This window comes from Perca flavescens, chromosome 11 (assembly GCF_004354835.1).
Source record: "Perca flavescens isolate YP-PL-M2 chromosome 11, PFLA_1.0, whole genome shotgun sequence".
Classification (NCBI taxonomy): Eukaryota; Metazoa; Chordata; class Actinopteri; order Perciformes; family Percidae; genus Perca; species Perca flavescens.
The window spans coordinates 19797807-19821969 of NC_041341.1; the positions used below are offsets into that span (position 1 = coordinate 19797807).

Sequence of the window (24163 nt, forward strand, 5' to 3'; positions counted from 1 at the left end):
TTCTTTTTTTGCGACATTTTAAAAGTTTGCTTAAACTTCGCTTGACAATTAGATGGAAACATGACTGTTGTGTATTAGGGCTCGTCCATATAAGAAAATCAAATATCACAATATTTTTGATCAAATACCTCAACATCGATATTGCGACGATCTTGTAGGGTTGACAATTGGTGCTTTCACAAAATATTTACACAACTAGATTTTAAAAAGAGCACATCACTGTAATGCAGCCTTTTAAAACCTTTGTCATATTATGATATCTAAAATCTAAGACAATATCTAGCCTCATATCAATATCGATATAATATTGATATATTGCCCATCCCTATTCTGTATTGTACATGTATGTCTTCTGATAAAAGGGAAAACATTTCATCTGCAGATAATTATATTTAAGAAAAAATTATTAGTATCAACTTAATGTGTTCAAGGGATCATTGGATTGCATTGGATGGAGTGATATTTATAGGATTATAAACACATTTGACTTGACTAATGTGATTTTTCTTCAATAGCTACACACATTATGTGCTCAAAGTAGTTTCATTTGATTAGCTCTTTGGTCAATTGGACTGTTAACCAATGACATGGAACATATTTCTGCTCAAAGCGCTTCTAATTTTAATAAAAACATGTTGGGGAAAATATAATGGAAGTTTTGTCTTCATCCCTCTCATCATAGAAAACATAACTGACCAGCATTTGACTTGCACAAAGCCACAATTCAGTTTCCTTTTAACTCAGTCAGCTGAACGGCTTCACTTAATGGTTGTATTCATAGTTCACTCTTGCTCGCAGGGATTATGTGTCAAATGCACTTTATTTTTATATTAATCCTCCTGCTAAAACCTGATGGTGTTGCACAAAGCAGTATTTTACTCAGGGCAAGTTTGAATAGAGCTCTAGCTTTCACACTAAAACTGACCTATTGGTTGTCTATTGAGTGAAAGATTTACTGAGATTGCCTTACAGAGTAGCTAGCATGGCTGTCGACACTTAGTCTTATTAAAATGTAATTTAAGGCTTTTACTCATCTTTCTTGTTCTGCTATGAAACTGCTGTTTGGCTTCAGTGCACACTGAACCTGTTGGTCATTAGCGAAAATCTTAAACCCAGCATTAGATATGCTGAGATGCTGATTACTCAGAGTGCGTGACAACAGTGGCATAGAGCCAGACTCAGGGTGTGTCTGTGGGTCCTGGAGCTGAACAGTATGGACATGCCTCCTGCCTCCCTCACATACTGCCCCTTTGAACCCTCAGAAAGTCATCAGTCCTTTCTCAAACATAGAATAATATTTAACAGAATGCCCTGGAGCAACTGTGTCCAGCTGAGACCACAAACTGTAATACTGGGTGTCCAGCTTGAGCAATGTCTTCCACATTTTGTTTTCACTTTTACAATGTTGTCATGTTTGTTGTAATTTCTCCCTGATCCTTTTCTCTTGTTGAATAAACCATTGCTTTGTTTTGCAGATTTTAACTTTGAGGCGGCAAGGGAGAACTCTCTACCCTACAGTGCCTATAAATGCAGAGCGGGAGGCCCAGAGTCTGTTTGTTCAAGAGGTAAGCTGATTTAAAGTCCCCCAAAAACATATTTTTTTAATCAACTTCTTAGTATGAGCAAATGGGGTTGTTACATAAACATTTTTTTCCTATTTTGGATATTTCAAATTAGAGATTTCTGTATTTGTGTTTTTGTCTGAAGTGGAAAGAGCTCAGATGGAGAAAAAAAAGATAAAATAATGAAATGTATTTGCATACACCAATCAGGATTTAGCAACATTGTAATCAAAATCTGATACCAGACCAATTTCCATCAAATCTGATATGAAACCACACCACAGTCCTGATGAAGCATAGTAGTTGATGTTTTAATGGTAAACTTTTAACAAATAATACTGAACTATATTTTTTCAAACTGGATGTAAAAGATATAAAGAGAAAATGCATAAAATGATACATAAGACATTTAGACATTTTTTCCAGCTAGAAAAGACAAATGGCACACTCCTCAATGTGAGTGTGACATAGTTTCAACAAAAGCACTGGGACAAGTAGATTTAGACAATGCTGTTTAAATGTTGTTATTAAACCATAGAAACGGTTTTATTTAAAGGTCCTATGACATGCTGCTTTTTGGATGCTTTTATATAGGTCTTAGTGGTCCCCTAATACTGTATCTGAAGTCTCTTTCCCAAAATTCAGCCTTGGTGCAGAATTACAGCCACGAGAGCCAGTCCCACAATGAGCTTTCCTTATGATGTGCCATTTCTATGTCTGTAGTTTTAAATGCTATTGAGGAGGAGAGAGGGGGGGCAAGGTGGAAGGTGGGGGTGTGGCCTTGACCAACTACCATGCTTTGCTTGTTTGCAAGCCATGATGTCTCTCTCTCATGGGCGGGCCAAATTCTCTGGGCGGGAAGAGCAAAGAAAGGGGAGGTAACCTTTCCCCTTATGACCTCATAAGAAGCAAGATTTCAGATCGGCCCATCTGAGCTTTAATTTTCTCAAAGGCAGAGCAGGATACCCAGGGCTCGGTTTACACCTATCGCCATTTCTAGCCACTCAGGGACCATAGGCAGGCTGGGGGAACTCATATTATTGTTAAAAAAAAACTCCTAAAGTAAAATTTTCATGCCATGGGACCTTTAACTTCAGTGTAAATCTGAGGGAAATTGTGAATATTTAGGAGCAGTAATCCCACAGAACTTAATCATTGGCAACATTTAGTAGTTTTATAGACACTAAAGGTAAAAATTGCAGGTCAAGTCAGTGTAATCGTTATGATTATGAGAGAAACTTTTATTCATCTCGGTATTAAAACAAATAAAAAACAGAGCACTTTTAGTACTATACATTTCTTAAATTGCAGAACATAAAAACATGGTGACCATACTGTAAGTGCAAAGTCTGGTAGTAAGGAGGAAAGTATATCATAGCACCTAAACCAAACAGACACATTGCTGCAGAATAGTGACACTAATGTGAGTCATTGGCCAATTTGTGACCTAATATTAGCAGCTGGTACTGGCAACTGGTACAGCTGATCAGGAAACCAATTTATTTCCGCTAAATGGAACATTCATCTAACTTAAAGTAGAAACTGTTACGTAAATGGTATCTGGACTCATTACAGATCATGGACTATTTGTACTGCATTTCCTCAGTAATATCTATTCATGGCAGGGGATGTAGGAATGATTTAGAGCAAATAATTTACACAATCCGCAGATTTATCAAACTGGTTATTGTCTGTCAGTGTTGGTTTATAGTGCTGTCTGTCTGTGTTGAGTCTTGAACATATCTGCTATCAAATGTCAGCAAAAGGCCATAAGACAGAATAAGTTCTAAACGTTCTTAAAAACACAGAAGCTCTTGAGATGTGTTTGTGTACTCATTTAATTACAGTGAGACTGAAAAAAAGTCCTTATTGTTTCCAGTTGTGGTTGATAAAATGATAAATCATGGCTACAAGAGGGGAAATGTTTCTTTCTCTAACCATCACAGTGGTTTACCAATCAGTCTTTTTAAGCCAGAGACCAACTGGCTGCCGGCAGTTTACCTACCAGGTCAGAGGTCAGTGTTGTTAGGGAGCCTTGTCTGAAGTCAAAACGATACTAAAACTCCCGGTCAAGTGTTGTTTGACATCACCAGAACAGCTGTGGGGATCAACCTATGGGATCAACCCAGCAGGATCCTCTCTGTTTCCGATCCCTTTCCTGATCAGGTTGCATTTCATCTCCCTGCTGGGGCAGTTCTTGTAAACGGCACATATTTCTGCAGAATAGATACCAGTGATAGGAGTGAGCTGCTCCTATCACTGACTGACAATGAACAGATGTCTCCTTTCCAAGTAAAGGGAGATAGAGATACACTCCCTCCCAGTTTGTGCAAATGGGTGATTCAGACTGACAGGGAGTGTGAACACTGACCATACTACTCTTTAAGGATGTCACTGGATAGAGGCTTAAATTGTTGCTCAAAACAATCATTGCATTGTGATTTTGCTTTCTTCAATTCAACACTACTTTAATTTTGTGGGTAGTTTTTATTTTCTGCCTACTGTAAAAAGTTGTATAAAGCCATTTGTGGTTCCAGAGGGACCTGTGTGAAATCTGATAATTTTTCACTACAAATTTGCAGCAAATGGGCAACTGTGACATTGTAGGCAGATTTCAGGCTTCTGCTTTGAGTGTACAGCCAAGGGCAAAACCATGAATCCCTTCAAGGAAAGACTGTGTGAAAGTGTGCACCGTAATCCCCCTGATATTTAAACAGTAATTGCATCTCGCCTCACTCAATGACGGCAAGCTTTTCAGCCCGCCTTCAAGTTTGCCCTTTCTGAACATCTAAACACATTTGCCTTCAGATATGATTGGACAACACAAGTTAGTTCATTTGACTCATACTGACACCTTAGCACAGCCCTAAAGTAATTCTTCCATGTGTATTTTACAACTTTGACACAATGTTCAGTATGTTATAGGGGTCTGTAATTTGTTTCCATTGTCTTCTCAGTGCATTAAGACCTACAAGTCTGACTGGCATGTTGTCAACTACAAGTATGAGGACTATTCTGGAGACTTTCGACAGCTTCCAAAGTAAGTCATAGGCGCCTGGTTAGCTCACCTGGTAGAGAGCGCGCCCATATAAAGAGGCTTAGTCCTTGATGCAGCGGCCGCATGTTCAACTCCAACCTGCAGCCCTTTGCTGCATGTCATTCCCCCTCTCTCTCCCCTGTGTGTATGTGTTTGTTGTGTTATGGTTGTCTAAGCTACTGGATGCCTAAAATTTCCCTAGGGATGAATAAAGTATTTATCTATCTATCTATACATCTATCTATCTTTCAAGTCTAAGTTCTCCTGTCAGTAATAAAGGCCTAAAATGCCCCAAAAAATTATCTAAAAAAAACAAAAAATTCATCACTACTGTAAACTATATTCACACCACAGTAATGTGGTAGTGAGCCAAGACATTCTTATGATGGGCAGGTAAGATCAGCTACTGCATAAAATATAAGGATGCCAGAGGTTTTAAACTAAAAGACACAGTGCACACACTATTTTTTTGTGTGTTTTCAGGTCACCTAGACAAACTGTCATGTTTTTGTTTCCTGCTTCTGACCAAATGTTGTTGTGACTTAATTACAAGGAAACGCAGCAACTGCAAATAATTCGTATTTACCAGCAACAAAGAAGTATTTCCTTTTGACGGTGCACTGGATAACTCCCTGCTGCAGCCGGTGTGGAAACCACCCTCATTGTCCAGAGATTGTGTCATCAGCTCCAGCCTCTTCCCAAAAGAATATGTATTTTACTGGCAACATGTTAGAATATGAGTTGACAATGACCTTATGATCTTGACACTGTCACTGCTGCCAGAATGTTCTGTCACTTGACTGAATCTGGGGAAGTTAAAACAATACTCCATGACGTGGATTGCCTGAAATGTCACACTGTTTAAGTGATTCTTACCTTTGGCTCCTTTTCATTTTCCAGCAGGCAGTATACACCGTAACATGTTTCCTTGAACAGTCAAGTGCTGCTTTTAAACTCCTTGAATTTGCATTTGCAATGTTGCCTTTCTGAGACAACTTTGCAAATTAAAATGTACTTTTCAAAGACAATGGCGAAAACATAGGGGAAAATCACATCTCAGTCACACCGTTTTAGACTACATGTGCTCGAAAGATTAGCAGAGTAAACTGAAATGAAAGCCAATAGGCAAAACAGTGCTGTTAAACGTCAAGTGCTAAAAATTCAAGTACTAGCAATAAAAATGTGCCAAAACATTGAAAGTAAATGTGGGCAACGCAATAACAGAATCTTGATTCATATTCGATCAGCACTGCCTAGTTTGACAGTTTGATTGGAGTTCACGAGCAGTGACTGACGTTAGAGATTCCTCGGCTCTGATTGGTTGTTTTACTTTGGGCGCGGTCAAAACTTTAAAATGCCATAAGGAGCATTAGGGGGATGCAGAGAAACATGTTTTTTTTTCACCGATTTATCCGTCTCATGTGCTACTGTCAGAATATAGTGAGAAAAGTTATTTTTTATAAAGGTTACCTACGGAACCTTTAATGGACAAAACTTCAGAGAAAATGCAAATATTGAAGTCAAGTTCCAATATCTCAAAATTTGAACCAAGTGTAGTATCAGAGTACGCAGTTACCTTGAGCTTCACTGTGGTAATCTGTTGTACTTTTTGATGATGTTATGTGTTGTTTTATGATCTTGTTAATACTGATATACATGCCTGTTAATGAGAATTGATTTTTCTTTTTTACAGCAAAGTGTCCAGGCCTGATAAACTGGCTGTCCATGTATTTGAAGTGGATGAGGATGTCGACAAAGATGAGGTGAGTGTATGTCTTGTACAATGTCTAGACTTTTCATCCCTTGATTTACCAAAAAATAATCCAATCAACAGCTCAGAGTAATAAAGTATCTGTATTTGCAGTGTTACTCGACTGCATTTTTATTCAGGATTACATCTCTTTATTAGAATCCCGGCAAAGAAAAGACTACATGCTGCTAAATGCGTCAAATTCCAGTCATCAGTTTTGCCTTTCCTGTTTTCATTATAGCTGTTAAAGAGATTAAAGAGGCATTTTTGTGTCTAATCGCTGGATTTAATGGAAATAATTAAGTGTAATTAGACTTAAAGACTTTTGCTGGCACACCATGTCTCAAAACAGCCAGTCTTTTTACACAATTACACAAGCAACATTTGAATCTTTTCATCTTATTTGAATTCATGTATGATGGAGTGGGTGTGTGTGTGTTTTTGCATAGATGAACTGTTTGTTGTCTTTGGAATGGCTGATTTGAGTCTTCAAAGATGATACGAAGCTGTGGCTGAAATGTTATCTGAACATACTAAAAGGTCACACTCCTTCACAAGATGTATGATGATGACTCTGACCTGCATATGTCAAACTGCGCCTCCTATGGGCAACAAAATGTGTTGAAATACTCTGTTACACACAGGAGCTTTGGGTTTTTTAGAAAAGAAACACTACCAAGTGTCTCTTTTCTTTTTAACTGCGTGTTAGTTGGTGCAGCTGTGATTGAGGAAAGCTGTGCTAGGTCGTCAGGGGTCAGCCTCACAGTCAGCCTCACCTCTGACAGGACAGGAGGGGCAGGACTTCAACACAACTAAGGACAAGATACACCCTCTCTCTCTCTCTCTCTCTCTCTCTGGCCTCCATCTCTTCACAACAAACTGGGAGGTTGCTTTTGCAGATGAAAGAAAAGGATTTGAACTCATCCTCTAAAATCCCCAGAATAAATCATTTATGTCTTTATGATTGTGTGTTTTGGACCACATGCAACATCAGTTGTGAGATTTGGTTCATTTTCTCTTTGTCTGACTGACTGGAGTTTAGTAATGCAACTGTTTGCTTTTTTGTTTTTTGTTTTCTGGAGGTCAGAAAGAATGAAGCCGTAATTTGTCTGCCTCCCTGCGGACCGGTGAATGTTGTCTAGACATTGACGAAGAGAAACGGACACTGAACCTTTCCAGATGCTTTTTAGATCACTCCACAAAGCACGTTAAAGATATTATAAATCCTGCCAGCACCTTTAAAATCCCCTTCTGCTTTATTAGACTGACAGAAGAAGAAGTAGCTTTGGACCAGGATGAAGACATCTTGAAAGGCCATTCACTCTTCTCATTGTGTGAAATTGTCAGGGATACACTGTAGTCGTTCAAAGTCAGGAAGTGTAACTGTAAATGGCACGCAAGCCTGATCTTAAGCAGGACAGCACCCGGCTCTTCTTCCTTCATTACTCTCCTAATTGGTTTATTTTTACAGATCCCGATAGCTGGTGGATCAGGGTAGCTTTGTGTTTGGGCGTATGTGATCTAATGCTACCCGCCTTATGAGTGTGAGATGATCTGGTCCTCGTGTCATGTATCTGCTGTGAAGATGGAGATATTTATTTTGTTTAACAGTCATAGTTTGTTTAATGTTCCTCTCCCTGCTTGTTTGGACTGAGACAGACCTACATCTTGTTCTCCTCTGTGTCATCTCAAAGCACAACATCAAAGGTTTTTTCAAAGGCGAGGCTTCGGCAGGGTGTGTTAACAGCATGTATGGAGTAATTTGTCCCATGCCGCAGTATTGCAACAACAAAAAAAGTGAATTTCACTCCCTTGTTACATTTGTGGATATGATTTAGATAATATATATTTACAACAAGCCCATTTAACAGTTACACAATAAGGTAACAGACATATTTTAGATTTCCTTTTCTGTCGGTGGCTGATATCCCTTTGTTTGATGCTTTTATAAGGTCCATACCAGTGTTACGCCCCATTCCTCTAGTCTGTTTGAAGTCAAAATATGTCAAATTAAGGAGATGCTCTCAAAATATGTTTTGATTCAGTTGGATATACACTGATTCTGATACAGAGCCTGTACTTAAATCAGTAAACCATTCTGTTGGTGATTAACTTGCTGCATTAATTCAGAAGCCTTGCACGGCCCCATACCACATTCAGTTGATGAGTTTTCTGCTCTGTTGATGTCACAAAGCTCATCTGACTTAAACACAACCAGCAGAAACTGCTTTGTGAGTGGAACTGCAGATGTTTAACTCTGCAGCTGTAATGGCATGTGATGTCATACTGAACCTCTAGCTGCTCCTGCGCTTTGTTAAAACGGCAACATATGCTCAGACACACAAAGCTGGAAAATGTGAATTTTACTCAGTTAGTACATTTGTGGATATGATGTGATGCGATGATTGTCTGTCTTGTGTCGTTATTTCCTGCAGGATACGGCCTCCCTGGGATCCCAGAAAGGCGGGTTTTCCAAACATGGCTGGCTCTATAAAGGCAACATGAACAGTGCTATCAGCGTCACCATGAGGGTGAGACAGTGGTGTTGGCCACATTCAGAACTCAAACCGTTAGTCAATGAATTGATTGTTTGTTCGACAGAAATGGCAAATGTTTTGAAAAGTTGAGTGAGTCACTTTTCAAGCACAAATGCTAAACATTTGATGGTTCCAGCATCTAAAATGAGTCAGGATTGGCTTTTGGCAAGTTGAATACCTTTTGGCTGTGGGAACTTGTGGTGGGCACATTTCACAATTTTCGGACATTTTATAGACAAGACGCTTATTTGATTAATAATTAACAGATAAATCTAGAATGAAAATAAGGTTTGGTTGCAGCCCTATTTCTTTACAAATGATGTATTGTATTTATGTTGTGTACGTAGCAATGATGAAAAATGTAAAGAATTACAAAAAAAATACATAATATTAGCAGAGTGTAGATTTCTGTCTTCAGACTAAAGTTTTTGATATTATATCATGCAAAGGGTGTGTAGAGGACTTTAAATTGTTATGACCAAAACATTGCATTTTGTTTTCCAATTATTGAAACTTTAATTTTTTTTCAGTCATTCAAGAGGAGGTATTTCCATCTAACCCAGCTCGGGGACGGCTCTTATAATTTGAACTTCTACAAGGATGAGAAGATTTCCAAAGAGCCCAAAGGAACCATCTTCTTGGACTCCTGCATGGGTGTGGTTCAGGTATGCTCTAAAATTTGCTTTATCTTTGGCACGAAGGCAGTGATTGTTAAACTGCGATGACACTGGGTGACCTGCTTTGCCAAACAGGATATCCCATGGCCTGGTCCCAAAACGGACATAGAAACTTTCTCTTCACAATTTTTTTCTCTACAAACATATTTTTCAAGATGCAGAATAAAACGTAAGCCAAAACAAATTATATAACAGAGCTATAGCAAATTTTCTCTAACCATGATGGTCTGCTGCTGCTGAAAACTACCTGTGAGACCCTCTCTTGTTCATTTCCCTGAAACCTGAGCTCTCTCCTCCCCAAGGTTATGCTTTACTGCTGACTCTCAGCTGGTAAAACAAGGTGAATGCTGAGGTCTCACTTCCGTGCACTTTCCATCAGCCTCACAATCAATGCCACGTGCATGCATCGTGTAGGCCAAAACTCACTAGGTGCATTATCATCTGTCTATCATCTCAATAGATGGAAAGAAACTGACCTTACTGATAAGGCACCTAGCTGGCATCAATCTGAAATTGGTTGAGTGTTTTTCCAGGACTGTCTGATTCCTATTGTGTGGAGAGGGAGAGTTATCAGCCTCAAGGAGCATTCAAACATGGTGTTTGAATGCTTTTTTTTCGAGGTTTTATCAGTGCAGGTTATGGTGTCCATGCCATGCCCCTGAGTTCCCCCAAAACTCGCCACCACCAAGTTTTCAACCACAGACATTACATTCCTCAGTGTTGGCAGAAGGGAAGTAAGACCTCCTGGTTCAGTCCAGTCTGGCGAGAAACATGAGAGGATTGCATTGCCCAATTTCTGTGCAATAACATACAGTATGTTTTATATCGCAAATCGCTAATCCATTATTAAAACAAAACAAGGTGGATACACTAATCAAAACTAAAATGTAATGTAATTATTAAACAAACATACAAAGAGAAATAAAAAAAAAAGAACCAAAAACATTTTAAAAAGCAAAACATTTGTCATTAGTTTTTCAACATTTATTTGAATTTTCTTAGTAATTAAATGTAATGGGCACTAATAGAGGAACATTTTTGTCCACAAAGGGGTTCATACATGTATGTACCTCATTAATAATAATCTACAGACCAACTGTGTAGATGTTCAGAAAACGTATGGATGTATAATACATACTATAATCTGGATGGATGCTGTGAGGACCGGTTGACCAAAGGACAAGGGAATGCTAACCAGCCAAGGCTACAACAATTGGGGTGGCAGTAGCTCAGTCTGTAGGGAGTTGGGTTGGGAACTGGAGGGTTTCTGGTTCAAGTCCCCATACGGACCAAAGTATGGTGGTGGACTGGTAGAGAGGTGTCAGTTCACCACTGCCAAAGTGCTCTTGAGCAAGGCACCGAACCTTCAACTGCTCAAGGGGCCTGTCCATCAACAGCTGCAGCCCCCTCACTCTGACATCTCTCTATTAGTGCATGTATAGGTGTATAGGTGTGTGTAATTCAGTGCCTGTGTGTAACGTGTATAATAACAACAGTGTGAAAAAATTGTGATTCTGATTAATAAAGTATAAAAAAAAAAGTCTGATCGCATATCTATCAAATTAAGGAGATGCTCTCAAATCTTGTTTGGTTATACGCTGATTATGATAAACAGTAGAGCCTGTACTTTAATCAGTAAACCATTCTGTTAGTGGTTAACCTGCTGTAGCGATTCAGCAGCACTGCACAGCCCCACACAAAAATCACAAAGATCATCTGGCTTAAACTTAAAAGTGAGTAGAACTGCAGATGTAATGGTATGTGGAGTGACGTCACTCTGAGCCTCAAGCTGCTCCGCCGCTTTGTTAAGACGCCAACATATGCTCCAACACACAAAGCATTTGCCACATAATGAGGTGAACAGCGGTCCCTATAGGTTAACAAGGAACAAAAGGGCTTAGAAATGTCTACTGATAATTGTGGTTTGAGGTTTTATTTATTTATTATTTATTTATTTGCTTTTCTTTTCTGCTACTTTACTGTCATAAGAATACACATACTAATAATATCATGAAAACTATTTTGACTAGTTTGTCAACTCATTTCCTGGAGGATGTGTGCAGCAACTGAGACCAGTCCTCCTACCTATCAGATGATTAAGTCTGTTTATCAAGACTCCAGTTTTATTTCCCCACTCCATGTTTACTCAGCCAGTCTCCCTCCCTATCACTCCCACTCTGCTGTTTGAACGTTGCAGGCAGGCTACAGTGATAACCACAGCACAACACTCCACTAACCGCTGACAAGAATAAGATGACTTCCATATTCAACTCAAGAAATACTGCATGAATACTTTATTAAAACGCTGTGTCATGGACAACTGCAGTTGAATCAGCATTTATGTGTTCTGAATGGTCTGTAAAAGAGAAAAGCCCAAATAGGACAGTGACATCATTGAGGTCATAGTTAAGCACACTGCAGATCTGGCTCGTTTTCTGTTGACTTCACTCAGCAGCTCCATCTGACTTTAGAAAAGTCTCTGCTGTGGTCCTGGCAGAGCTGCAGGCTTTGTTACGCAGATGGAAAAAATCTGTTCCTCCCTAACTGACATTGTCCATTTGCTTTCTATGGCAGTTGAATTAAATCTGGGTTTAGCCTCTCAAAACAGTGACTCACATTTTGTAGATCTTTGGAGCTAAATAGTGTCATTTTTAGTCAATTATATTGTTTTTGAATATTGACTTTATTGTTGCAGTCTCCAACAGCATAATACAAGGAAGTGGTCAAATTAAAGTAAAGCAAACTGGGATTTACTTAATTTATATGTTGTTTTTTCTCCCCTTTTCTCTTCTTTCCTGCTCTTATCTGAATGTTGTGGATGCAGAACAACAAAGTTCGGCGGTTTGCTTTTGAGCTGAAGATGCAAGATAAGAGTACCTACCTGCTGGCTTCAGACAGTGAAGGAGAGATGGAGGACTGGATCAACACGCTCAACAAGATCTTGCACAGCAGCTTTGAGATCGCTATGCAGGAGAAGAGGAACGGAGACATTCATGATGGTGTGTGTGTGTATGTGTGTGTGTGTGTGTGTGTGTGTGTGTGTGTGTGTGTGTGTGTGTGTGTGTATTTTTCCAGCGCCCGAAGGAACACAAATATGAAATGAAATATTATTTTGTGTTAGTCAAAATATTATCAAAGTTCATGATGAGAAATAATTTAATACGTTTTTCATCGTCTTGTAAAAACGTCTGTGGTTTAATTAAGAAACCGTTTTTGCAGACTAAAATATGTCGGACAAAAGCAGCTTTTGTGTGGTCACACTAGCCAGATTATGTGAATAATATAACTGTTTTACTTCTTAAAGTGTCCAGACAACATGCTCTCTACTGTAGTTGCTGGTTAAAATTTGCAGAGCTGCAATGATTATATCATTATTTTATTAGTTGATCAACAGATTAATTAATTAATTAATAATAAATAATAATTAATTAATAATTAATCTGCAACTATTTGGATAATTTATCATTTTGAGTACTTTTTTCAGGAACAAATGTCCAGTTCCAGCTTCTTAAATTGAACTGGTTTCCTTAATCTTCTGGTTGTAAAGTGAATATCTTTGAGCTTTGGACGGTTGGTCGGATATAACGAGATAAAGGAGGATGTCAGCTGGGGCTTCAAGTAATTTTGATGGACGTTTTTCACTTATATTTTATAGATAAAATGATTAATGGAGAATATAGTCGACAGGATAATCGATAATGAAAATAATCATTGGTTGCAGCCCTAAACATTTGATAAACCGTAATTAATGCAATTGTTATAGAAGCTACAATGGTGAAATGTTGTACACTCAGCTCCTAAAATGAAACATTCCCTCAGTTATTATATCCAAAATAATAATTAACTATACTTGAAGATCCATTAAGTCCACTCATCATTATCCATTTATTTACTCTGGGATACTGTATGAACCTGAGGCTCATTCACACCAACATCCACTCACTACTCAGGGCTCACTTCTCCCCTACTTCTTCCTGGCCCTGTAGTGTAATGATGTGATATCAGACCACCCAGGCTTTTAATACTCACCTCCTGTCTCATAGGAGGCTTAACCGTGGAGGAAAGAGGCTGAATGCCTTTACAAATAACACTCCACTAATCTTCCCAATCTCCCCAGCTTGTATTAACCATGTTGTGCATGAGAGTGAAAAACAATTGTTCTTGAGGAGATCTCTGAGCCTTCATAAATGTACCATTGAGACCTGCAGTATCTCCAGCTCAATCTTACTGATTTATGTACAGTTGAATTACTGTTTACCGAACTTTGACATGTCAGTAAGCGATTAAGGAGGTTTTACAACATAAGGAGGTTTTGGTTATGCTCCAATCTTTGGCCTGCATCCAATTATTTCTTGTTTGTCCCTGTAGATGATGATCTTGGAAAGTCAGACAGTTCCTCTGGCAGCATGGACAGCTTTCAGGTAGGTCCTACCTTCTCAGCTATGTGCTCACACTTTCAGTACATCATCACACGGAGTTGCAGCATTAAATCTCTGTTCCTCCTTTCTTTAAATTGTAAGGAAGAGGGCCTTTTTTGCCATAAAAATGTGGCTCAGATTTAGATTTAAGAGTTGCTTATTACACACCTAATTTCTCAGTCGTTCATTTGTTTTCTGCAAATTAAACGTCAGGCCTTTAAACATGCTTCCAACAATATTCAAGATATGCAAGATATCCAGTAGTGGAAAAAGCTGACACTTGCTTTGACATTATGACACCTGCATCAAGATTTTTAAAGATTTTTGAGGATAGAATCATCTGTGTTTTTTTAAATGATTGACTGACAGATGACTTACAGGCTGCCAAAGTAGTTTTTTTCAGTTCTTCATGCTGGAACAGTGCTGAGTGGCATGCAATAGTAAAGACATATGTGCATGGAAACTGGTGGTAACAGTTAACTAGGAAACAGCTTGACGGTTACAGTGTGCTGCACTGAAGTGTATGGTGGTACCACCTCACTCTCTGCTCAGCGTGATCAGCCTGTAAAATATGAAGCCTCATTTCCAGATGACAAAACCAAACTGATTGGAAATCTCTTAAATGATGCTTCTGAAGTTTCAGACAGTTTGTGGTTTAAATCGATTTAGGAAATGCCTTTCTTGTCCTCAGAGTGCAAGAGATATAGAGTCTAGGATGAGGAACGAGACCAGATTGAAGCTGTTCACCCTGGACCCTGACACACAGGTAATTAAATGTAAAGCACGCTTTAGTTCACTTATTCTCATGTGGTAATGAGATCCAACTGAACACTCCCTAATGAAATGTAATGCTTTCCATTGTGCTGTCTTCAGAAACTTGATTTCTCAGGAATAGAGCCGGATGTGAAGCAGTTTGAAGAGAAGTTTGGTAAGCGTGTTCTGGTGAACTGCAATGACCTCGCGTTCAACCTGCAAAGCTGTGTGGCCGAGAACGAGGAGGGACCAACCACAAACGTAAGGCTGATCTTTTTCTGGCCACAATAGGCCCTAAATAACAGAAATATCATTATCCGGCTGACTACAGACGGATGAAATGGTTTGTTAGAGCGGCCGGATGGACTCCCCTCATTATTTGAGCCACTGAAGGACTCCTGTTGGCATAGCAACCAGGCTACAGACTTAGTAATGGCGAGCAATCTGTATAATGGAGCCTGATGTCCTGCTGCCCCTCTCAACAGAAACTGTCTATTAAAGAGTCAACATGTCTCCACGGATACACTGACATGACACACACACACACACACACACACACACACACACACACACACACACACACACACACACGCATACGTGCAGAGCAGATACTTTGAGGCGTGGTTGAACCGGCTACCTCCGCTGGTGAATCCCGAGCATTAGATACTGCATAAGAACTGTAAGATGAGTGTATTTACATGAGATGATTTTATTTAAATAGTGGTATATATAGTTTAAAGTGTCTTTATTTTGTGCAAATGTGGAACTAAATAATGCTGTGCACATTGTCTTTAATGTTATTAATTATTTAGGTTGGCTAAGGGAAACGTTGCAAGTAATACAGTGAAGTGATGTATTACATTTGCTGTCAGAGTGGATTTATACTTTATCCCGGCCTGAAAGTAGGGTGGAAATGCAGTAACTATCTAGTTAGCTGTGTGTTGTCAAGATCTTGCAGACTGGTTAAAACCATCATCAGCATCATCTGTCTAATACAGAATTGTTACTCTCCTCCTTCAGGTGGAGCCATTTTATGTCAACCTGTCACTGTTCGACATCCAGAATGGCAGGAAGATCTCCTCTGACTTCCACGTGGACTTAAACCACCCGTCCGTAAGGGGCATGGTGCCCAGTAACACCAGTCAGTATATGAACGGGGGAGGGGACACCCACCCTGAGGGGCAGCGGTTGGTCCATGGGGTGCCAGAGGCAGCCATGCAGTATCCAAGACTGGTAAGTCATGACAATGCCAACATGATGTTTAGCTGCTATGTTTACCGTGTTCACCATCTCAGTTTAGCGTGTAACATTTGCTGATTAGTACAAAACATCCCAAGTACATATGAGGCTGATGGGGATGTCATTAGATTTGCAGGTATTTTCACATAAAACAATTAGACAAATTAAAGTTTTGACCTGATGATGGCACTAGAGGAAAAGTCAGGACATTAGCAAAGTCATTAGGATTAATCCTCTCCTCATGAATGTAAATAATTCCATGGCAAACCCAATAATTATTGAGATATTTCAGTCTGGACCAACTGACAGACCGACATCTCTAGCATGGCTAAACAATTGCTCAACAACTCCCCTACCTAAATGTGTCTTCTGTTTTATATTAAAATCTATCAATTCAGATGTCAAATAAATATTCAGCATTGAGGAAGTTGTAACATTTTCATCGTCCCCACAGGGAGTGTTCTCGGTAACGTGCCCCCACCCAGATATCTTCCTGGTGGCTCGCATAGAGAAGGTGCTCCAGGGGGGAATCAACCACTGTGCCGAGCCGTACATGAAGAGTTCAGACTCCACAAAGGTACGTACCCACCCACGAAGTTCCATCACCATTCTCCACACGAGGCAACATGTTCCCCCAGACTCAGCAGATTCCACCAGAGTATTCCACACATTATACACAGATAATCATCATCCTTGTTTTTAAGTGCTGACCAGTTGCACCGACGCTCAACACAAGCATTGACTTTGGCAGTACAAATGTGGTTGTGCACTGAAGGGACCGTGGTGGGTAGTAATGTGATACAGGCACACAGAAAATTGTGTTTTTGTGTGTGTGTATGGCAGCATGCTGAATATGATACAATGTTGCAGGGTTGAGACCAACTCATGTGTCTAAAGTGATGAAGCTCAAATCACAGTGTTTCTGTTTTCCACTAGGTGGCACAAAAGGTCCTGAAAAATGCCAAGCTGGCATGTTGCCGGTTAGGACAGTACAGGATGCCTTTTGCCTGGGCAGCAAGGTACTTTATGTCGTTTAATCATTACGATTTTAACTGTAGTTCTGTCTGTACATGATCAGGTTTTATCCTTCAGCAAGAAGTTCTGTGTACTTTACACCAGTCCAGCACCACAGCCCATACAGACACAAACTGCAGTGTGTGGTACAGTCTTTCAGGAAGGACACAACTTTAGTTTTTTTTTTTTTTTCTTTAAAAATAATAATTCTCATTATATTATGAACTGCTTTTACATTTTTCTATGTTCCTGCATTGCAGTTCACTAGTCCACATCCATCATTTTGTGCCTACAAGCACAAAAGGAACCAACAGGAAAATAATATTTTCTTCAGTTAGGAATTTAAACTTATTCAACTTTCCTTTTATAATCCTTTAAATAACATTATCTTAATTGTTAACCATTTTGCTACTCAATTAATCTGTGTTTATCAAGCAAAAATGTCGGTGGTTCTAGCTACTTAAATGTGAAGATTTGCTGCTTTTTCTATTTTATATCAATGGAACTTAAAAATCTTTTTTGTCTCCTTGGGCTGTGGGGAATTCTGATGGATGTTTTTTTAGTAGTTTGTGGGATTAATGACAAACAAAACAATTAATCGGATAATTGAGAAAAAAAAACCAGATAAACAGATTAATCAGTTATGTGAATAATTGTCTGTTGCAGCTCTAGACTGTAAATCTTTACATTATCGTCATAGTGCTCTTGCTCATTTAAACATTTAGGTAGGTGAAATGTTCCTAACTATTCTTTTACTTCTTGCAGGCCTTTGTTCAAAGATGCTTCAGGGACACTCGACAAAAGTGCTCGTTTCTCAGCCCTTTTCAGACAGGACAGCAACAAGCTATCCAACGAGGATATGCTGAAACTGCTGGCCGATTTCAGAAAGTTAGTAACGCGCTTCTATGAGTCCTGTGTATTATAAGTTGTCTGAGTAGTCTTGCAGATGTTCTGGAAAGGCAAATATGGAAAATATGTTCCTATAGGTTTTACTTTGGAAAATGCTGCTCAGATTTGAAAATAAGATGTTTGCTCACATCTGTGAATACTGTGTGTGTGTGTGTGTGTGTGTGTGTGTGTGTGTGTGTGTGTGTGTGTGTGTGTGTGTGTGTGTGTGTGTGTGTGTGTGTGTGTGTGTGTGTGTGTGTGTGTGTGTGTGTGTGTGTGTGTGCACCATTTGTAGATTATAGCAAAGGCTTAACAGGAGTTTATTTTCATTTCCTCAGGCCAGAGAAGATGGCCAAGCTGCCTGTGATCCTAGGAAACCTTGATGTTACCATAGACAATGTAGCCCCCGACTTAACAAGTAAGGCCTCTAAATTCACTCTGTGCAGCCAACATGAGAGATTAAAGCTGTTCCTGCTCGGAGCACATCGGTCACGTTGTCTGCAGGCTGATTATTTGGTCTCCCCTCGCTTTTACATCTGTATATAGATTGTGTTACCTCATCCTACATTCCCGTGAAGCAGTTTGATGTCAGCGACAAGACCAACATCTTCTTTGAAGTGGAGGAGTTTGTGCCGTACATAGCCAAATGTTCTCAGCCTTTCACCATCTACAACAATCACCTCTATGTCTATCCAAAGCACTTGAAGTACGACAGCCAAAAGTCATTCGCAAAGGTATTTTTTTTTTATTCGCAATCTTTTATTGTGTAGTGTTACTTTGAAGGTTTATTGAAATTTTCTAACTAAAGTCATTGTGGTCTGAAGCTTCAGCAAATTTCTCTCACAGTGTGGCTAACTTGGTCAATTGTGCTGGTTGTTTGTGTCCTCAGGCTAGAAACATAGCTGTCTGCATTGAGTTCAAGGACTCAGATGAGGAAGAGGCTGTTTCACTGAAGGTAAACTCAAATCTATCCTGGAAGGGCTTCTAAATCCCCAAAGGACAGCCCCCTTCCATCGCAAGAGCCAACTAACTATTGTTATAATTCCACAGTGCATCTATGGCAGACCTGGAGGACCCTTGCTTACCAAAAATGCCTTTGCTGCAGTATTACATCACCAGCAAACCCCCGAATTCTACGATGAGGTAAGACACACTGCAACAAATGTCAGAAAGGTAAATCAATACAATCAATGACTGAATGTTTATTTGTTGTCTAATTCCTTAGTTTAAGATTGAGCTGCCAACCCAGCTCCATGAGAAACATCATCTGCTCTTCACCTTCCACCATGTCAGCTGTGACAGCAACAGCAAGGCCAGCACCAAAAAGAGAGACCTGGTTGAGACTCAAGGTAACACTGATTCACAGTCATATCATCTAAAATATCTGTATTTTGTATAATTTATATTGTTTCTGGCTTTAAGCATCAGGCTCTTAGCTGACTATCTTTGCCTCGGTCTCTGCTCTCAGTGGGATATGCCTGGCTCCCCCTGCTGAAAGATGGCCGGGTGACCATGAATGAGAGTCAAGTCCCTGTGGCTGCAAACCTGCCTGCTGGATACCTTAGCTGTCAGGAGGGTGCCAGCAAGGTAGAGTGCATCTTAGGGTTGTTACTACTCAGGGTTCAAGTGCAGCCCTTTCTTTTTCATTCTTCCTTTAGTTCAAATCTGATTTATGTGCAGACTATTAAGTTAGATGTTTTCGAGATGCCAAGCCAAAAGCTACAAACCACAATATAAAAAATGTGACTATCGGTGGGATGTGAAAGTCTGCAACAAAATGGCATGTCTGTGGAGATAATAGCATGAAGTTAATGCAGAATAATTACTGAATTATTGAGCAAAGGATTGCTATTTGTTCTTTGAATCACAGCATTCAGGCCCAGAAGTCAAATGGGTGGATGGAGGCAAGCCTTTATTTAAGGTTTCCACTCACCTTGTGTCCACTGTCTACACTCAGGTTAGTTTTTGTTTTTAACAAACTGAGTGTTATAATACTGCTGATTCATCTGCAACCCTCTATTTTTGTCAAATCTGGATTTTTGCTGTAGAATAAACTTCTGTAATCTGACATTCTTTGTGTCCCTCATAGGATCAACATTTGCACAATTTCTTTCATCACTGTCAGAGCACTGCGCCTGCAACCCAGGTGTCAGGAGGAGAACTGGTCAAATACCTGAAGGTAAAACAATGAGTTTACAAACTGGGGATTCAATACAAATACTGACTTAAATACATGCCAATTAACAGTTCAAATAATTTGTTAAGGTGTAACTTTTTAACAACTACATGTGTAGCCCTTATGTCTTTATTAAAGGCGTTGTTGCTGTCTTGAATGATGGTAAATGTATTGGCTAGCAATGTGTTTACATGCTTAAGAGAACTTTAAAAGAGACGTAATGCTACACGCAGTCAGATTTAAACCACAATAATCCACATGCAGTACATGTACATTCCAGTGTTGGCATATACTGCGTAACTGAGTGCACATGCTGAGGATTGGGAATTAAGTCAGAACAGAATGACATTTGATACTTTTCTTGGATACCTAAAGGAAAAGGTCCAACATGTTTTCACACTTTAACTTCTCTACTAACCGTAGCTCATCCTCACCGTAAAACCGCAGACACACTGGGTTGGAGCTGAATCACATGGGGATTAATGTTCTACTCTGTGCCGTAGCTCGTCAACAGCGCATTCTTCTGGACAATTTGTGCTGCGCTTTTTCTATTGCAGTTTAAATAGAATTTAACTGAATCTTACCTGCAAAGATTAGGCCGACAACAGTAAATCTGTCAAATGTCTATCCCTAGCTGACTTGATTCTTTTCCCACTTTTTTCTGTGGTACTGGTAGCTCAGTTATCACATTTTCCATCACACACTCTCTTATTCCAGTTCATGGGAATCTCATTTCACTGTTCCCCTGGCAGACATTGACATGTAGAACAACACATGGTCCAATGCATCTCTTGGGTTCTAATGTAAACACAGCAGTTAACACGAACAATAGCCAGAGGGTCAAACAGCAGGTCAGCCATGTTGACTGGCAGCTCGCCAAATGACTTGCAGGGTTTGAGCTAGTTTCCTGTACACAGCAATGATGCACCAGTACCTACACTCTGCCATGTTCCAGGCAACTGAAGCATAAGCTGTGTGTGATAACCAAAGTGTTTTTCAGTCATGTCCTTCTGTTGTTGTTGTTGTTGTTGTTCTTATTATTTATTCGCCTTCTGTGCTCTTTGTTTGAGCGGTGAGAGAAGATAATGTCACTGTTTTCCACATTTCTTCTCCTTATTATACATTAAGAGCAATGCTGTCAAAATCTACATGAACATATCTCTGTTATGTGTTATCCTCAGAGTCTGCATGCCATGGAGAGCCATGTGATGATAAAGTTCCTGCCCACAACCCTGAATCAGCTGTTCAGGGTGCTAACCAGTGCCACCCAAGAGGACGTAGCAGTCAACGTCACCAGGCAAGTTTTCCTGAGACGATCCTTGACTAAACAACAGCTTAAAGTTCAAGTAATTTCATGTTAATTATGATAAACAAATTGAAATAGAATTAAAAATACCAGAATTTCAACATTGATGTATGGAAGAGAACTGTAAAAAGCTCCTTTTGATTTGAAATGGGCAGATTTCCAGTAAGGGTTTCGTAAATGAAAACTTTTTTTTAAATGCTTGACTGTGAAAACACCAAAATGATGATTTACATATTTTGCCTGATGGTCATTAATTGAGTACAAGTGACTGATAGAGTGCAGGAGTTTTTTTGCTTTTTGATCCGAGATGCCTGTCAATAAGACTTTCTGATGTGCATGAACTTTTTGGTAATAATTTGAAATGAAATAAAAACTAATTCTGAGTAAAGCCAAAATAAGGCCTCCTGCTGTCTCAGCTCCTTTCCTCACACATGCTTTCCTTTTGTATTGTTTCCTTTTAGAGTCATGATTCACATTGTTGCCCAGTGCCACGAGGAGGGATTGGAGCACTACCTGAGATCATATGTGAAGGTAAAATTCACCTGACGCATACCACAACTCACTATCTATATTTTAGTGTTTGTACTCATAGTTCTCTCTGCATGTGTCTGATACAGTTTGTATTCAAGACTGAGCCACAAACATCCTCAACCAACCGATCAGTGCACGAGGAGTTGGCTAAAGCCATGACCGCTATCTTGAAGCCTTCCACTGACTTTCTCACGTGTAACAAACTCCTCAAGGTAACATATTTGTACTTCTTTTAAAGGATTATACAGTGTATGATTATAACTGACATGAATTTCTTTGTTGTTCTCTGATTGATGTTTGTCCGCCTTACAGTATTCCTGGTATTTCTTTGAAGCCTTAGTCAAGTCCATGGCTCAGTACTTGATTGAGAGCTGTAAAGTGAAGGTAAGTCTGCCACAACATGTGTGTTTGACTCAGTGGTGTCTGCTGTACAACAGCTTAGATTCGTCACTGTGGTTTAAAACATGCCAAGTCTTGTGGACAGCCGCAGTACCACAGTCAAAGTATTATGTATCCACAGTCTGTCCCACACGGCTGTGCACTTTAATTGGCTGCATTTGTTCATATCGCATAAGGAACCACATCCCTGTGTTTAACTTCTACTAGCATAATGTGGAGGCCACAGTGGAAGCAAGTAAGCTTCACAAGAGTAGGTCACCCCAGTCTGGCAACTGTGAGGTTATAGTTTCAGAAGGGTGGGGATATTCTATATTTTTGTTACTGTCAGCAAATCCTGCGAAAAGACCAAAACCAACAATATGTAATGAAGGAAGATGTGCAACGGTGTGGCTCATTGATGTGTAATTGACAACAATGCAACTCTTTGGTACAGAGGAATAAGAAAAATAGGATATCACCATACTTATCTTTTAAACTGGGGTGTATTATGCTGTACAATAACATCTGTACGAACATCCGTGCTGTGTCCTACAGCTGTCCAGGAATCAGCGCTTCTCCGCATCCTTCCATCACACTGTGGAGACTCTGGTCAACATGATGATGCCTCACATCACTCAGAAATACAAAGACAACCTGGATGCCGCCAGGAACGCCAACCACAGTCTTGCAGTCTTCATCAAGGTCAGGAGCCCAGGTTGCTGTATCTGGCAATGGTTTCGAGAAGACCGTGTGTTTAAAGTGTACTTATACTTATTCATTTGTTATTTGCTTTTTCCCATCCTTTTATAGCGCTGTTTCAACCTGATGGACAGAGGCTTTATGTTCAAGCAGATCAACAACTATATCAACTGTTTTATGCCTGGAGACCCAAAGGTACACAATACAAACAGTAACAACATTTATATAAGCAAATTGTACAACAGCTTGTCTGTAAACATTTCTTGTCTGCGCCTTGATGGAGGTTGTGTTTGAGTGTTGTACTAAAGCTGCCTCACTGGTTTCTGTCGTTTCTAAATGCAGACGCTGTTCGAGTTCAGGTTTGAGTTCCTGCGTGTTGTGTGCAGCCACGAGCACTATGTCCCCTTAAACCTGCCCATGCCATTTGGAAAAGGAAGGATACTGAGGTTTCAAGGTGAGGAGATCATCAAATGTACCAAGCCTGATGGTAGCTTGCTTAAATGCCAGTGTGCTTATGTTGCCTATGTTTAAGTAGAATATCAAACCAAACGGCTTCACTGGCAAAGGCCAACACAAATAAAATAGTTCTACTTATTGTACAACTCATACATATATAATCATTATGAAAGGGTAATGACTTACCAATTAAACAGGTTTTCTGTTGTTGTAGCAGTCTTTGATTCTACAGAACATACTTTGTTTTTTTGTGTTCTACAAATAGCTTTATTATCTCCAAATGATGTGATGGAGTCATGCGATATAGGTAGGTGCAAAGGGGTGCTGCTTGCATGTCATTTCCAAAAAGAGCAGACTTTGATCTAATCATTCAACCATGATCAGAATGGGTCAAATGATTCGCTCAAAAATCTGAACTCAATCAGTAATCCTCCAGTTTTGCTGTGTCCTGGTTGATGTGGCTTGATTTATCTATCCCTTTCAAGACCTTGTACAGAAAGATTATACTGTTTATAATTTGTGGTTGTATGTGTGTATAGAAGCTGAGATTGGCTCTTTGCACAGATGTGGGTGATTATGTCTGCAGGTAGTTTTTGTCTGGCTTGAAGTGGTTTGGAGTTTATGACTAGTGATGAGACTGATTCCAAAAGACACTTTATTTACTGTCATTCCTAAAGAATCAGATATTTGTAATGCTTGCATACTTGAAATGCAAGTTTTAAAAGACTGAAGTAGACAAAAC

At 39.6% G+C, this 24163-nt stretch overlaps 1 protein-coding gene across 3 annotated transcripts in view; it reads left to right on the forward strand.

Annotated features, from left to right (window-relative positions):
• zmp:0000001200 (dedicator of cytokinesis protein 9) overlaps positions 1-24163 on the forward strand; it is an 84666-nt gene that overhangs the window by 43708 nt on the left and 16795 nt on the right. For all 3 annotated transcript variants that reach the window (XM_028591978.1, XM_028591975.1, XM_028591977.1), the window contains exons 3-30: positions 1476-1565; positions 4520-4602; positions 6293-6362; positions 8785-8880; positions 9417-9551; positions 12388-12562; positions 13932-13984; positions 14673-14747; positions 14855-14995; positions 15755-15967; positions 16428-16550; positions 16910-16992; positions 17753-17875; positions 18214-18293; positions 18422-18609; positions 18765-18830; positions 18926-19018; positions 19101-19224; positions 19344-19462; positions 19746-19832; positions 19965-20054; positions 21233-21348; positions 21819-21888; positions 21975-22100; positions 22201-22272; positions 22822-22968; positions 23077-23160; positions 23308-23419. In XM_028591978.1, the coding sequence (XP_028447779.1) occupies positions 1476-1565; positions 4520-4602; positions 6293-6362; positions 8785-8880; positions 9417-9551; positions 12388-12562; positions 13932-13984; positions 14673-14747; positions 14855-14995; positions 15755-15967; positions 16428-16550; positions 16910-16992; positions 17753-17875; positions 18214-18293; positions 18422-18609; positions 18765-18830; positions 18926-19018; positions 19101-19224; positions 19344-19462; positions 19746-19832; positions 19965-20054; positions 21233-21348; positions 21819-21888; positions 21975-22100; positions 22201-22272; positions 22822-22968; positions 23077-23160; positions 23308-23419 (3034 nt within the window). The remainder of the gene's footprint in view (positions 1-1475; positions 1566-4519; positions 4603-6292; positions 6363-8784; positions 8881-9416; positions 9552-12387; positions 12563-13931; positions 13985-14672; positions 14748-14854; positions 14996-15754; positions 15968-16427; positions 16551-16909; positions 16993-17752; positions 17876-18213; positions 18294-18421; positions 18610-18764; positions 18831-18925; positions 19019-19100; positions 19225-19343; positions 19463-19745; positions 19833-19964; positions 20055-21232; positions 21349-21818; positions 21889-21974; positions 22101-22200; positions 22273-22821; positions 22969-23076; positions 23161-23307; positions 23420-24163) is intronic.